Consider the following 16,828-nt stretch of genomic DNA (forward strand, 5'->3'; position numbering starts at 1 on the left):
TGTTTTAAAATACTTACTAATTTTTTACATTTCCTGTGATTCTCTGTTCATCAATCTTTTCCTAGTATCCAACTGTTTGCATATCAGTAGGAGAGGGATTTTTAACTAAAACTAAATTAAATCTTTAAAATAAAAGTGGGCAGAATTTCAGGAAAGTTTTCAAGCTATTAGTCTTTAACAATTTATGTTCTAATTTCATGAGCTGTGTTACTTTTCTGTTATTGTTCTGATGGCTGAATATAGTTTAATTATTGTTTTGGGTTTTAGAGTCACTAGGGCTATTTCACAATGTTCTTAATGCTTAGATTTTTGTAGATTTAATAGTGTAGATTGGTTATAGTGATCTTCCTGTTTTGTTGTGTTTTTTTTTGTCAGCTGAATTTAATCAACTTTGTTCCTGTAAATTGGCAGCTTGGTTCTCTTAATAATACTTGGTGTTTTAATAAATAAATGTAGTTACAACATCAACAAATCCAATAGCCTTAGTTAGACACTGTATTTTTAAAACTCAAGTTTTGTTATTCAGCTTTAATTTTTAGTGGGTTTTTTTGCCTTGGAATAGAGTTTCCAGTGTCTACTACTTGCCAATGATAGCTTGTCCTTGCTCACCAATATTTACTTAGTGTTTTCCATATCCTACCTCAGTTGCTTTCTTCATTACTTCACTGTGTAGTATCTTTCAGAATAATTAACTCCACTATGGAAAATATGTGATTTGTGTTGCATAAAGGCACAGCTTCCCAGAATTCATCTATATCTTACTGTCAAGAAGCAAGAGGTCCTCCTTGTTCTCAGAATCCATCACCTGGAAGTAGTAGCCCTCGGCCATCTGTGATTGGACGGACAGTTCAACGTCCTAGAGGAGATGGTCAAGATTGGGATGCGGCATCTTCCAGGTGAATAAAATAGCAGAACTTACACTTCAATTAAAAAAAAATAAAATAGGATTGTATCATCAGCTCCTTGTTAGTGTGTGGGATGATGTGAGGGTTTCATTAACCTGTGAAAATTCAACCCATGTTTATGAATTTAACGGTTCTTTAAGTGGTGTTTGGAATACATAAGATCAGTTTTACAAGCCACATTCAGTACCCAATCAACATTTTAATGAAATCTCATAGTATCAATTGTTATTGCTTGAGCATGTATTTGTAAGATGCAGAAAAGCATTTATTCAAATTGATGTGAAGTCAGTGATTTTTCTTTCTCCAGCAGATAACCGCATACGTTCTTGTAAGTTGAATGGCCATCTCATAGGTAACAGTGTACAGTATTGTAAAATATGCTATGCTGTATAGAGATTTCCATTAAAGGCCATTGAAAACTTGTTAAATCTGACAACAAATTTCAGTTGTATATAATCTAAAGATTAAAGTCTAATATGAAATTATGAATGTCTGTATATCTTAAAAATGTTGAGATTGTTGTGTGTGGTTTTATTATTCATCTTGACTCAATAGATTTAAAGCTCATGTTCAAAACCAGTGTCTTTTAGTATATGGGAATTTATAAGTTCTTGTGAATCCTTACTTGTGTGCTTGTTGTTAATTCTTTTGAGTCTATGGCTTAGTAATTGAGCAATTTCTAGGTATTCAAGTAGACTGTATATTACAGATGAGAATAGCTCACATCGTTAATTGTAAATGCATCTTGAGAGTTGTCATATTAAAAGGTTATTTTTATTCATCTGAAGTATATGTTCATTCTTTATTATGTAACTAATATGACACTGTAAATGGACTCCAGGCTTTACGTGTTCTAGAACCTGACCATTTTCCCCAGCTGAACAGTTACCAGTTTAACAATAGCTGCTGTATGCTGTGCAAGAGGTAGGGGTGGCCTGTCTGTCAGCGTAGTATCAAAATCTACATTACAGTAAACACCAGCTAAGGCCATGATGAGATACCTACAAAAAAAGGGAATGGTAATTTATTAAATATGTAAGGCTGTATTATGAGCTGTTCATGACAGTTCACTTTGATCTTCTTATGTCCTGTGCGCTGCAGTAGAGCTGATCACTGCCCATGTATCCCACTTCTTACAAAGATATAATTTAGCCCAGAGACAGCATAACGAAAAACATTATGTTGAATAAATAGAAAATACAATAGAGGGAAATTACTATAGTATTGCTCTGACACTGCTGGTTTTGATATGGAAGAGCTGCTATTAGTGAATCTTGTCTTTTTCAACAAATCATAATCTTAATTATTTCTTTACTGCCATTCTATATGTAACTCTTCTTTTTCCTTATTCCTTAATCTTGAGACTCTTCAATCTGTCTGTTTCAAATTCTGCCTAGAAACTTAACCTTTCCTCTTCTGAATTGTTTTTATGATTGATACCTCTCCTTCCTTACCCTCTGGTAAGTGCAATCAGAAAACCACTACATATCAGTAAACCCTTCTGTTTTGCTTGTAGTCTTCTATTGACTTCTTAAAAATCAATTGACTTATACATTTTTAATTGCTATTCTTTTGACTTCTTTATATTTAGTTAGACAGTATAAAGTAACACAGTCATGTCACAATTCATTTTCTTCAGCTTGTTTAATAATAAAAAAGCAGCTAAACAAAAAAACTATAAAGGTGATACAAGTTTTTAAAGCAATTCAAGCTTGCTAAATATTGTTTAGGATGAGAAAAAACATTAAAAAAATATGTTTTCTGAGTTGTATTAATTATAATGGTGCCACTAGAATTAGATTCTTTTTGAAAGCAATTGGAAAATAATAGAATTGTGAGCTATATAGAGAGGTAATAATATTAAATAATTATATAATTGAATAATTATATGTATATTTTGTAATATATACTTGGTTACATTTAAGACTTTCTTAGAGAAGGGAATATTTTCTGGTTTACAGTGGATTAGAGTCTTTCAGGCTTAAATGTGTGCCACACTTTATTTTCCTTCTAAGGATTCTTGTGGCTGGTTGCATAGAATAGTTTTAATGTAGCAGGAATAATTCAAGCTGAAATTTGATTTAGTGAGTGGCTTGCTTCAAGAAACAGACTTTGTTAATCAAAACTAGAGTTTTAAATAAACTTTTTTTTCTCTTGCAATATTGTATTCATTACATGTCACAAGCTGATGCTGTCACAGAGGCTACCTTTAGACTTACGTGTGGAAGAAGAAGAATAATTTCCCACACCTGTATTTCTTCTAATATATATTTCTAAGTGCATTTGAAGATGACTGCCAAAACACTAGGCATTCACTTGCGGTGCTACCAGTTCTGACTTTGGAAGAAAAAAAACAACCAAAATCCACCACTTCCTCAATACTGGTGGATAGCAGAGAAAGATTGGGATGAAAGGAAGGATATGTAATAAGGAAGGAGGACATGAAAATACTTGATCCTGTTTTTAACATCTATACATATGTGTTGTCTCTTTGCAAGAGCTAACTTTGTTTCTTGTTTGTTTTGTTTGTTTTTTTAAGTGGAAATAGTACCCAAGCAAATGCAAACTCCAGAATATCTCTGCATTCGCCACTTGCTGTAGGACATATTGACCTACCAAATACTGAAAATGAGGACACCTTGGAATTACAAATGAGGCAGCTTAGCCTTCCTCAGTTCTGTGTTTCCATCTTGGAAAATGCAATACCTCTTCTAAGAACAGGTGAGAAAGTTTTGTAGTAAGTATTTCACTTACGTATCCTTCTTGTCTTTAGTATAAACCTCTTAAGAAGTTAAAATTATGATATTACCTCAAATAAACAAGGTACAGATGATTACTGATATACTGCATCTAGTTAAAAGAGTTCTTTTCTAGGGATTTTATTCAGGTAATAAAGCTTGAATTTTCTGCAGTGATTCTGGAAATCAACCAGAAGTCTCAAATGATTTTTACTGATGGTGGGAAGCAGTGGGAGAAAGAATTAGGTGTGTGGTGGAAAAATGGTGTGGCTGAATGAAATGTCATTCAAGAAGATGAAAAAATGACACTTAACAAAACATGAGTTCTGATCTTTTTGAGGGTAGTTTTCCTCCTCTTCAAGAAATAATAAACAAAAATGGAAAAAAGTTTATTTTATTCTTATGAATGCAGTAACAAATTGTAGCTATGTTTTTAGAAAAATAAGTAATGATAGTCTAATTGCAATTAATTAAAAGTTGGCTCTAAATTGCAAAACTATTTTGAAGGAGAGTATTTTTGCTCCTAGGTTGTCCAAAATAGAATTTAGATGTAAAACAATGTCATTCAAAGCAACCACTGGTAAACGTGGTAAGATTTTCAAGTATAGGAGCTGTAAATGTGTATCTGTCTATGACTAGAATACTAAAAGTTGTTTTTTAAATATATTCATCAACATTTCCTGAGCTGTGAAGTGGCTTTAATTTCTAAAAATTGCATGAAATATGTATGAAACATTTACTGTTGTTTCGTGATTGCTTATACTTTTTCATTACTTTCTGTTCTCTCATGAAATACTAATTTATTTGGGTATTTCGTAGTGGCAAAAGCATTAACCTGTGTCCACTTGAAGATTATTCAATCCTAATTTTTTTGGTAATAAATTAAACTAAAATAAATAAAAGTTTTGTTTTTCCCTTTCAGAATAGTAATATTTAAAATTAATTCTTCACGAGCATATTCTTGACTTCTGTCATCTGTTATTTATAATGTAAAACTGCAAAGAGGATAGAAAATTTCTTTTCCATTTCTGATGCATGTCAATTCAAATCTGCAGAATTAAAATACAGTGAATTTTTTCATCTTGTTGTATCTTCTAATTAAAATAATTTCATTTTGAGAAGTTGGTCTGGTTTTGTTTTTCATGCCCTTACATTTTTTACGTTTTTTGTACTCTGCCAGATCATATATATTCTTTCTTCTACTGTACTTTAATAAGACACAGATTGTAAGCAAACTAATATTTTTAACCTGTTCCTGTTGATCTGATATCCTGTGATGTGAAGGCTCACTGTGATACTGTGGCATAGTGGCAAACTGTAACAGTGTTTCTCATGTAGCTATGTTTTCTGAATTGGTTTTTCAGTTAAATCAACGGGCACTTTTACTGACAGAATCATCTCCTTTTATAGTAGGTGCTGTATAATGTAGGTTTTATTTTATTTTCTATTCTGTTTAAATTACTGGGTGAAAGAAAGATGGTAAGCTTACTGTAGCATTTGCTTGCTTGTATTTTACAATATAACACATTTCAGTTAAGCTAAAATTCTGTTCCTTGTGGCAGTATTCACTGGAATTTTTCCTCCTTTGTGCTGATCTGTCTTGTGAGTGAAATAATTTCAGAAATCAATAGTAGTGTGGATTGCAGGTTTTTTGGCTTTGTTTTTTTTGGTTGGGTTTTGTGTTTTGGTTTTTTTTTGTGATCAGTTGTCATCTACCATACTTGTCTGAAGTTCAGTGTTAATACTGCGTGTCTTAAAGACATTTATTTAAATCTATACAGCCAAAGATTTGTTTTACGGTTGTTAATTATATCTGGCTTACTGTGCATTCAGTAATAACAAACTGTTGGGACTTACTCATTGACATGGGTGTTGGGAAATGAGTAATTCATGTAAGAGTGTGGTGGAATGAACTTGCATGTCTGTAGATCACAATAGCTACAGCAAAGCATTGTTGCAGGTTTTATGTTTAGCTATTAACTTAAAAATAATTCTGAAACTAACTCAAATTTAACCACCGTTATTTCATACTTGCATTATAATGGGGAAATTTATGAAATTACCTTTAAAGTGTCTTAAGTACAAACATTTTATTAAGAATTTGCAAAATAATTGTGAAGAGAGAAAAAGTGCTTTTTTTCAGGCATATACTTTTCAATTTGGCAATGTTTTGCCTAAAATAAATAGAAAAAACCCACTTCTGTGAGACAGGAAAAAGCAAACTTTCAAAAAAGGCCCTGTGCCATTCTCTGCCATATGCTTACTCACAGCAGATCCTTTGAGGTGCATATTGCGTGAGCTCTGGTCATCATCACTACAAATACAATCATAGAGACATATTTATTGATATACTTGAGAAAAAAAAAAAAAAGGCTCCAACAGTGTATAAAATCTGAAAAAGATAGAAAATTTGACTAAGAAATTGTTCAATCATAAAGAAATGTAGAGCTCTTTTTTTTTTTTTTTTTTGTAACTGATTTTGAAGGATGCAAAATTTTTACATTAGTTCAAAAATAAATTGGAAATTCAATGGTATTGTGTGAAATCCATCCATGACTTTAAATAGAAACATAGCATCAACAAGTAACCTAAAGTAAGAGTTGCAGTAAATTGAATATTTGAGAGAAATTGTCACCTTATGGTTCCTTAGGAACCCAGATAGTTTTATCATCCTCCATTTTATGAAACTGAAAATATTTGGTCTGGCTCCAGATATTCTGCCTTGTAATTCATGAAACCTTCTAGACTTTGACTGCTTCTCCTCTATTGTCTCATTATCTACAGATATAAGGGGGAGGTTTTTATCTGTTGAGAGGGTAGGCTGTGAATATTTTAAGTTCAGGCTGGGTTTCTTTGTGGCCAGGTGTTCAAGCATGATGCTGTACAAAGTATAAAAGTCACTAATAGAGCAGATTAGCCTTGCTATTAAGAGATACTGAGCAAAGAAAATGAATAGGTATTAGCCTAAAACAAGGGGGGAAAATTGTTAATCGTACAAGTAGGTAAAGTGGGTATTCATCTCCTTGTTTTTCAAAAGATCTCAAAAAAAATAATCTTGGAAAAAAAACAGTCCTGCTATGCCAAAAATGCAGATTTACAGGAGTAGGTAATATATATAAGAAAGATGTGTAACATGTCTATCTGGGTGGGGGAAATAAGTGACTTTATTCTGAACTTCAAAGAAGTCAAATAATTGGATTTAAAGCTGTAACAAATTTTATGTAGTAATATAGAATTTAAGGAAATGCAGTATTTTTTCAAATATATTATTAGTTTAATCCTTTATGTTGTGATTTTGGCTAGTTGCTGTTTTCTGTGTTTCAGGGCTATTGGCCATTAAGGACAGTTAGCATTAGATTAACTGGAGTTTATATGAAAATTAAAATATCAGAATTTTCAATTTGGAATAATCCCATGTTCAAAACAGTGTTTTCTGAATATCGTAGCATAATATTTTGCCTATATTAGAATTTATCCTCTCATTTTCTTTCCTAGGCAATAGGAGAGTGACAATGGAAGTTCTTGACTTGCTTGTTGAAGACATGTTCCTTATTGGTGATGCTATTTCTGAAAATGTTTGGGAAGATGATAGCCTTTTTGCACTGCAACTGGTAAGATTCTTTAGGCTTTGATCAGCTGTATTTAACTGCCTGCTTTTATAAGCCTCTGACATTTTTTGCAGTGATTCATATACATATCTAATCTTCTGCTGAGCTACCCTTTTCAAAGTCTTAAATAGGTTATTACTAGTTCTATCATGGGTACATTCTTTTTATTTTAAATATAAGTTCTTTTACCAGATGTTACATGAAGTTTCACGTTGAGAAAATAGGTAATGAATTTTGTCTTGTAGTGAAATGTTGTTAAGCAGTCACTGGGGAAAATTGTGCAGGGAAGGGCATCTGAGGGAAAAGTACTAACTACAAGTGTTGGAGATAGTTTGATGTAAAGGACAATATTCCCTTTCTCTACTGCAAGCTATTTGTTTAGGGAGGTAACTGTTTAAATATAAAACTGAAAGTGTAAGATACATGGTATCTATTTCCTACACAGGACATATAAATGCCTGCACAGATTTCAGCTATCCTGAGGTCTGTTGCTTAGGTTGGAATAAACGGAGAAATCTTTTTAGCCCAGGAGATATTTAAAGTGTTAAGGTTTTTTTTTATCAAAGAGCTGGAAATATATACTTGATCACAGTAGAGTCTTACTTGATATTTCATGTATATAACTAGTGAATAAGAGATGAAATAACAATAAGCGACTTGCTTCTTTGAAGACAGCTGAAAGCTGAAACATAAGCCAGCATTGCTTATGCACATAACAAACATACCAGAGTTGCAGACTAAAACTTGTCTAAAAGCTTAAGTGTAGTCTTAAATGCATGTGACATAAGTTAGAATTCATGAAAATACCACTGAATATGACAATGTTATTGCAGTAATTATTATTTAAAACATTACTGTAGTCTTCCCTATGCTCGGTTTTTACAAACAATAATATTTATTTCATTTTAGGACCTAACAGTGAATGAGAACTTTTTTGTCTGAATTTGGCATGCTGGTCTGTCAATCTATTATAATTGATAAATATCGAGTCAGTACTGAAGATTCCTTGCAGAACATTTAAGGGAAGAAGCTTAACAGAATATTTTGTCTAGTGGTTGCATGACCCAAGTCTTCATATTTCTTAATGTTTGAGTAAACAAAAAATAACTGGACAATTTTTGGAAACAGCTTTTAAACTTACCTTGATATTATTTATTATTATAAAATAAAATGTCTTTTATCAAGTAGACTGTTTTTAGAGTGGTTAGGCTGCAGTGCTTAGAAAATATGCTTCCTCTTTGTGTTTTGTATTAGCTCCAAAGGAAGGAGGTGATGTGTCTTCTTTCTAGAAAACTTGAAAGCGTTTCTTGCATGACTTTTATTTCCTTATGTTTCTTTCTTTGTCCAGTTTTAAAACTCGGCACTGGAATATCTTTGTGAAAAATGTTGGAAATCCCATTCAAAAATATTTGTTTGCAACTGTGTTTGTTTTACCCATGTTTTTCTTTCTCCCAAGTAAAAATTGTACTTTTGTCCAGTTTTGTGGTGTGAACTTAAGGGCAGTTTGCTTCTTGTAATTTTCTTTAACTATGTTGAGTCAAATACATAGCTCTTAATTGCTTAACAGTGATCATCAGTTTCTGGGATTAAGAAGCTAAATCTCACATGTGCTATAGCCTTCTTAATCATCATTTGGCACTCCAAAACTGGCAACAACATGAATTCTACCTTTGTTCTAGTGTTCTTAAGTACAAACCTGGATTTTACAGGTGACCCAAATTCTAGAAACTATTTTTATTCTGTGTCCATGAGGTGAATTTAGCCAAATGAAAGTGATTCTTGAGTAGGATGTACATAATCTGGGAAATGTGCTGCTGTTTCCTTTCAGAATGAATAGACATAATAATTGTCTGATATTCTCAAAATTTGGACTGTGGGTTGATTTTTAAAAATTATTATTATATATATGTATTTAATTTTAATGTAAAGCCTTATTACAGGTTCAAATCAGCTCCTAATTTTTCCATATTAAATGTGTACTTCAAAATCCTTTAAGTTCCACAAGTTCAAAAGTATGGTGAGCAGGCATTATGGTGGGGGGTGAGGGGAGTGGGATGAGGAAAAAGAGGAAGATGAGAGAGAGTAACCAGTAGTGTTGGATAATTATTAGCCAAAGTATTCAGAACTGCAAGTGAAGGTAGAGTGAGGTCTAGTAGTAATGTACAGTTCTGCTCATATGACAAACAAAATGCCATATATTTTGTATAATTTCTGTGTTTTAAAATTATTTGGTCTCATTGTGATAATGATGCTATGAGTGCCGTGTGAACACTGTGAAGATACAATAATGTTTAAATTATTTCTAATTATTGCATTTCTGATTTTTTTTTCAGAAAGACAAATTGCTTATGATCTTGGATTTACTTGGAGAAACTATATTATATCACAAAACCAATATAAGTGCAGAGCAGCCTGAGGTGATGTTGGTACATCACAGAATGGCGTTCGTTAGCATTTCACTTTTCAGTGTTAGATTGCTGCAAATACTGCTCCCTGTAGAAAAGGTATGGCATCATTAATTTTAAGTGACTGTCTTCTGGTTTTGCAAAAGGTGATGCTTTCTTCAGTGATTAATACTGGGAAAACAGCCACTGAACAGAAAAATTAATCTGATTCACATGGGCTGATGTATGATCACAGAAGGCAACTTTGTCCGTTCTGCACTTATCTGTGCATTCTGCAAGATTGTCTGCAGATTTCAAGTCTTTGAAAATACTTTTAATACCGTTTATTTTAATGAGCTTTTGAAATTCAGTTTTCTTTTTCCTCCTACAGTGTGGTTTGTTTTTTTTTGTGTATGATGCATGATTTGTAAAGCTATGCTGCCCCCTGCTCGTTTATAGTATGTGTGCAAGTAAGACCAAGTAAGATAAAACTATGTAATGTTTAAGATAATCACTCTTAATCTGATTGGACATACATAGTAAACACTTAGGCTTCATACATCATAATAATTTTGATTTTAATAATTCTTTGCTTTTCCGGTGTTCTTTAAAAGTTCTATTGTAGGTCTTGAATTGGATAAATTTTAAATTTTTTGGGGGTATGGAGGGTCTAATGTTTGGAAGTTTTTTATGGGATGAAAGTGTTAGAAGATATTTAAAACTGTATGGGTTTACATTTTTTTTTTAATCAACTTTTATTGCCGTGTATCACTTTTTTAGATATTCTTGAATTTGAATAGCAGAGTGATTTTCAGTTACAGGCTTTTTGTCACAAATATTAGGTCTTTTAATATAAATAGTTTCTTATACCTGCAATAAGTGTAGGCATACTAATCTAATGAATTTTTTATAATATTTCTTTCTTCTTATGTACATAATACAAAATTTCAATTCTGTGTATGACAGTAGTTGGAAAAAAGTTACTGAATCTGAGGTCAGAAATTTTAGTTGAAGGAGTACTGAACACTTGCAGTAAAAACAATCCACAATAACAACAGAAATTCCAGTTCTTTGTATGTGGTATTCCTATACAGAATTGTAGACAGCTTTTTACTAAATAAACATTTGTGGTCTCTGTATTCTCTGCCATCTACTGGTTAGCCAGAAAATTGACCCTGGCTAATGATGTGTGTAGTTGTTTGTGCTGTGACTAGATCATAGACAACTTTTGTGACTGGTTGCAGCTCTGATATTAGGACTGACATCTACTGAATACTCACTTTTTGTATTAAAAAAAAATTAAAGTCTTCAAATGTTACTCAGTTCACAGAATGATAGAATGCCAGTTTGAAAGGGATCTCAAGGATCATCTAGTCCAGCCTTTCTAGGTGATACTATAATTTATGAGAGGGCTCAGCACACTGTCAAGCTGAGACTTAAAACTGTCCACTGTGGGGGAATCTACCAATTCCCTTGAGAGACTCTTCCAGTATTTGATTGTTCTCATGGTGAAAAATGTACCTGTTGTGTCCAATTGGAATCTCTCCAGGAGCAACTTGTGCCCATTACCCTTTGTCTTTTCCATGTGACTCCTTGTAAAAAGGGAGTCTCCATCTTCTTGGTAGCCACCCTTTAAGTACTGGAACAAGATAATAAGGTCTCCCCCAAACCTTCTTTTCTCAAGGCTGAATAAACCCAGTTTTCTCAGCCTGTCCTCATATGGCAGGTCCTCCAGTCCTCTGATCATCCTTGTGGCCCTTCTTTGGAATCCTTTTTGTAGAGTGGGGACTAAAACTGAAAGCAATACTCCAGTTGTGCTCTGACAAGCGCTAAGTAGAGTGGGATGATGACTTCTTTATCTCTGCTGGTGATGCCCTTGTTGATGCAGCCCAGCATCCTTTTGGCTTCTTAGCTACTGCAGCACACTGTTCACTCATGTTGAGCCTGTTATCCACCAACACCCCCAGGTCCGCTTCCACAGGTCTGCTCTCCAGCCAGGTGGATCCCAGTCTGAACTACATTCCTGGGTTGTGTTCCCAGGTGCAAGACCTTACACTTCTCCTCATTGAACTTCATAAGGGTCCTGCTAGCCCACTGCTCCAGCCTGTCTAGGTCATCCTAGAGGGTGGCCCTCCCTTCTGGAGTTTCAGCCTCTCCACTCATCTTGGTGTCGTCAGCAAACTTCATCAGGGTGCTCTGGATCCCAACGTCCATGTCACTTATGAAGATGTTAAACAGCATTGGACTCAATATCGGTCCCTGGGGGACCCCACTGGTGACCAGTTGCCAGTTTGAGGAGGAACTGTTTCTATTGCTCTCTGGGTATCTTCTGTCAGCCGGTCCCCCACCCACTGCACAGACCACTTGTCAAGCCTAATGAGTCACTTTCTCCAGGACGAGGCTGTGGGGGAACCATATCAAAAGCCTAGGAGAAGTCCTGGTAGATAATGTCCACCATTTGCCCTGCATGAGCTGAGCGGGTTACTTTGTTGTAGAAGGTGATTAAGTTTGTCAAGCATGATTTGCCCCTGATAAATCCATCTTGGCTTTTCCCAATCATGTGCTTCAATTGACTTGTGGTAGTCCCCAGGAGGATTTGCTCCATGACCTTTCCAGGGACTGAAGTGAGGCTAATGGGCCTGTAATTACCTGGGTCATCCCTTAAACCCTTCTTATAGATGGGGGTGACATTAGCCTTCCTCCAGTCTTCAGGGACATCTCCTGATCTCCACAACTTCTCAAAGATTATGAGGAGCCACTTTACAATGACATCAGCAGCTTTCTCAGCACCATAGGGCAGATAGTATCCAGTCCCATCGATTTGTATGGCTCAAGCTCCTGTAATTGTAGACACACCAACTCTTTCTTCACTGATGGTGGGTTAGTGTCTCCATCAACCTGGACTTTTGTTCCCATGGCCTAGGACCCAACAACAGAGGTGAAGACAGAGGTGAAGCAAGTGTTAAGGACCTCTGCCTTTTCATTGTTGTTAGTGACTAATTCACCTCTCCTGTTTAATAGTGGGCCAATATTATTCCTCTGTTTCTGCTCGTGGTTAATGTATCTGAATAACCCTTTTTTGAAGTTTTTGACATCTCTGGCCAGTGTCAGCTCAAGCTGAGCTTTTGCTTTCCTAACTGCATCTCTGCATGTCCTGGCAATGTCGTCATAATTTCCAACCAGTAATGTTCCAATTTTCCACCTCTGGTACATTTCTCTTGGTTTTGAGCAAACGCAGAAGTTCACAGTTCATATGTATTTCTTTCTCTAATTTTTAAGTAGCAACAATAGTGATTGTATTTTTTGAACGTCTGCAAATGCTTTTGGTGATTACTGTATTTTCAGACGGTTATTCTGATAGTTGTTTTCTTTTTCAAAGGCGAGTAAAGTTTTACAAAAGAGTTTGCTGAACGCTTTATTTCTTCTCTCTCTGGACGTGGCCTTCTCCTTGGAATACCCAAGCATTCATGAATCCATTGTAGCCTATCTGGAGCAGATGAGTACTGAGAACTATAGTATTTATAAGCAAACTTCAGAAGCTGCATATTCAATTGAATGCACCTGTAGCTTCATGAGTGAAGTTCGTAAGAAGGTGTGGAATTTTATGATATAAAATATTTCCTTTAAACAAATTTCTTTCCTCCGCTTTCTCTGTGGTAAAAGCTGTAGTGTAGCATAGCTGAAGAAAATTCATAAATATGAGTATTCTGTACCATGCAAGATTAAGTTAATTTGTGTTTGTTTTCAGTAATGCTACTCACCATGTTTGTAAAAATCTTATCCAAAGTGAAACAAAAGAAATAAACATGTAGAGGTTGGAAGTGGGCCACGACCTTTTATAGGCAAAGAAATAAGAAAGAAGAAAACACTGTATTTAAATGTATAGTGTGATATATGTATGCATGTGTATCTATCTATGTATGTTGTCCAGTATTTAAATAGTTTAGAAAAATTTAATTCCCAACTACTTGGGTCTTGTAGCTCTAATAAATGAATACTTCTAGTCAGTGTGAAATTTGTGTGTTTCACTTTGTTGTGAAGACAACTTATATACTTTGCTTTATTAGTTAAGAGATTCTAGCATGGTATAGAAATACTTTTCTCCATTATCCAAATGGACAAGTAATTGCACAAAGTACTTGCTCCATTGATACCAAAATAAATGAATAGAATAGTGGAATACCAATGTACAAATACAAATCTGAGTTAATCTATCCTTTATATAGGCAGATTCTGAATTTAATAGAAGCATTACTTTATTTATAAATTAGTGTTTACAATGAAGTTAACTGCATCAAATTTCAATGGCTCATGATTAACGTATTTGGTAGCCAGAAGTACGAAGATGTGTGTACTTAAAAAAAACCCCACAAACCTGCTCTTCAATATTAACAGTGAATTGTTGAAAGTTTAATAGTTAAATCTTTTATTATACTCTCCTCGCATAACATGCATATTGATTTAAAAAACAGTAATTTGCTTAAAAACATAAATTCTTCAAAGATTAATCTATTCTTGGGCATTTTAGAAAGTGTTTTGAATAGGTATAGTGTTCATGCTATGAAGTGTTAGACATGCATTACTTCTATTGAGTTTAGCAGATGTTTAATTGGATTCAGCAGCTGAAGGGTTTTCAGCTCCCAGGAGTAGGTTCTAAAATATATTTGAGATCTACAGAGTTTGTTCATCAGGTTAATTTAAACTTCTTTGTGAAAGTCTGAATCAAACCCCAGTTAGAAGATGTATTAAATAATTACAAATTCTGCAAGATTACATAATAACATTGTATACTTTTAATATTACAAATGCTGGTACTTTTTTTTCTTCTTAATTTTACCTCTCAGGGAGACAAGAATCTTTCTGAATTGGTAGAATTGGCATATCAGGCCTTGAGTAGTCTGCCCTACCATCAACACTTTCCCTTGCTTCAGGAATGCATTCACATATGCTCAAATATGTGAGTACTATTTAAAACTCTTACTTGAGAAAATATAATCTTTTTTATGGATAATATTTCTCAGGTAGAAGCTTATTTTTTTTTTTTTATTCCCTGTGTTTGAACAACTGTTTTAGTAATTGAAAGGTCTCTTCTAAGTAATTTGTGTCATTTTGTGGTAGATTTCTTGAAAATTGAATTTCAGATGCTAAAACCCCTAACATTTTATTTTCTATGGATAAGCTTTTATGATTTTTGTATATAAAGTTACTATGTGATTTACAAAGAAACAGTTTTAAAACACTTTGACCTGCCTTTCAAACTTTTTAAAAATTCCTTTGTTCTGAGTGTATTTGTGTAACTTTTAAATTTTACTTTCAGAAATCCTAGAGGTCTTACTTTATTGTAGATGCTGTAATTAGAGTATGCCATCTCATTTATTAAACAGAATGTTTTTATTACTTTTTAGATTTTTCATGTCTCTAGTTAGAGAAATGGAAATGTTCTGTATTGAACACTTAATTAGAAATACAAAATCTTAATTTTATACTTATTTAGAATTTGACTTCAGGGATTTTTTCAAAGGAAACCACATTTAAACGCTCTCTATATGTTTTTAAATTATGGAACGTAAAAACGCGTTTTAGTTTCCTAATGCTTTTAGCATTGATATTAGTTCAAAAACTGAAGTGAATTTCCCATTGCCTGAAACAGTAATCGAACAATTCTAATTGCATATAATACTAAAGCATATATATTTTTTCATAATCGAATACCATAATTTGAGGAGCCTATTGAAGCTCATTAGAAGTTCATTTTTTCAGACAATCATAAATTTTTGCCAGGCTTCTAACTTTGATTAATTTTTAAAAAACTATGGTCTTTGATTATCTACATGTATTAAATAAATAAATGTACAAACAAAGATTTATAATATGGTTTTGGCAAACATATTGTAATCTCTGAGCTTTTGTCTGTCAACTCATTTTTAAGGACATATACCTCTTCAGGAAGTATTTGTCAGACATTATCCTGAGACTTAAAAGGAAAATTTTTCTAGACATCTTTGGTACTGTAAAATAAATAATGAATTAGTTATTTTTCATTTTTAGTTGGAAGTCTGCTGAGGCTAACTCATTGCTCCAGGCTGAGGGTCAGAAGGTGCTTCTCCATCTATTATCTCATCCTTTGCTGAATATAAAAACTGAAGCCTACCATTGCTGCTTGGAAGTGGTTAAGGTTAGAAGTAATGCTTATTCAGTGCTATTAGTGTTGTGCTAAATAATCCATATTACACAGTTTCCTCATTTAAAAGCATTTTTAATGCAAATTCTGTTTATGGTGTTATATACAGTTCAGTCTGTATAGGGCTGTGCTTGCAGTTTACTGGTATATTTTTGGTGTTAAATTTACTGGGTTAGGTTCTACTTCAGGCACTGCACTTCAGAATGAGAGCATCTGTAAAGGGAAAAACAAGGACTGATAATGTTATTATTTAAAAAGGTTTCTTACTGATGCTGGAATTTTTTTAAGGGTTTTTTTTGTTTGTTTTCTGCTGTTATACAGAAATATTTATATTTAATTTTGCTTTTGAAAAATAATTCAGTTGTTCAGTTTTGCTTCTTTCCTGAAATGAGTTTTATAGAATCACAGACTCATTTGGGTTGAGACCTTTAAAGACCATCTAGTCCAACTCCCCCTTTAACTAGATCAGGTTGCTCAGAGCCTCATGAAACCTCACCATGAATATTTCCAGGGATGGGGCATCTACCTGCCCCCCCTGGAAACCTGCTCCAGTGTTTCACCAATCTCACTGCAAAACATGTCTGCCTTATATCTACTCTAAATCTACCCTATTTTAGTTTAAAACCATTACCCTATTGTTACAGGCCTTGCTAAATTGTTTGTCCCCATCTTGCTCATAGGCCCCCTTTAGGTATTGAAGAGCTGCCATAGGGTTCCCCTGGAGCCTTCTCTTTCAGACTGACCAACCTCAACTCTCTCAGCCTTTCCTTATAGGAGAGGTGTTCTATCCCTCTGATCATTTTTGCGGCCCTCCTCTGGGCCTGCTCCAACAGGTCCATGTCTTTCTTGTACTGAGGACTCCAGAACTGGACATAGTACCATGTGGCGGGTCTCACAAGAGTGGAATAAAGAGGGAGAATCGCCTCCCTTGACCTGCTGGCCACGCTTCTTTAGGTGCAGCCTAGGATGTGGTTGGCTTTCTGGACTTCAGGCACACATTGCCAGCTCATGT

General features: G+C 34.2%; 1 protein-coding gene across 1 annotated transcript in view; it reads left to right on the top strand.

Moving 5' to 3' along the window:
- Positions 1–16,828, top strand: part of RTTN (rotatin) — an 87,593-nt gene that overhangs the window by 7,303 nt on the left and 63,462 nt on the right. Inside the window, exons 8-14 of the mRNA XM_051612052.1 lie at positions 731–896; positions 3,445–3,626; positions 7,139–7,254; positions 9,585–9,755; positions 13,015–13,227; positions 14,480–14,592; positions 15,684–15,810. Of these exons, the coding sequence (XP_051468012.1) occupies positions 731–896; positions 3,445–3,626; positions 7,139–7,254; positions 9,585–9,755; positions 13,015–13,227; positions 14,480–14,592; positions 15,684–15,810 (1,088 nt within the window). The remainder of the gene's footprint in view (positions 1–730; positions 897–3,444; positions 3,627–7,138; positions 7,255–9,584; positions 9,756–13,014; positions 13,228–14,479; positions 14,593–15,683; positions 15,811–16,828) is intronic.

The sequence above is a fragment of the Apus apus genome, chromosome 2 (genome assembly GCF_020740795.1).
Source record: "Apus apus isolate bApuApu2 chromosome 2, bApuApu2.pri.cur, whole genome shotgun sequence".
NCBI lineage: Eukaryota > Metazoa > Chordata > Aves > Apodiformes > Apodidae > Apus > Apus apus.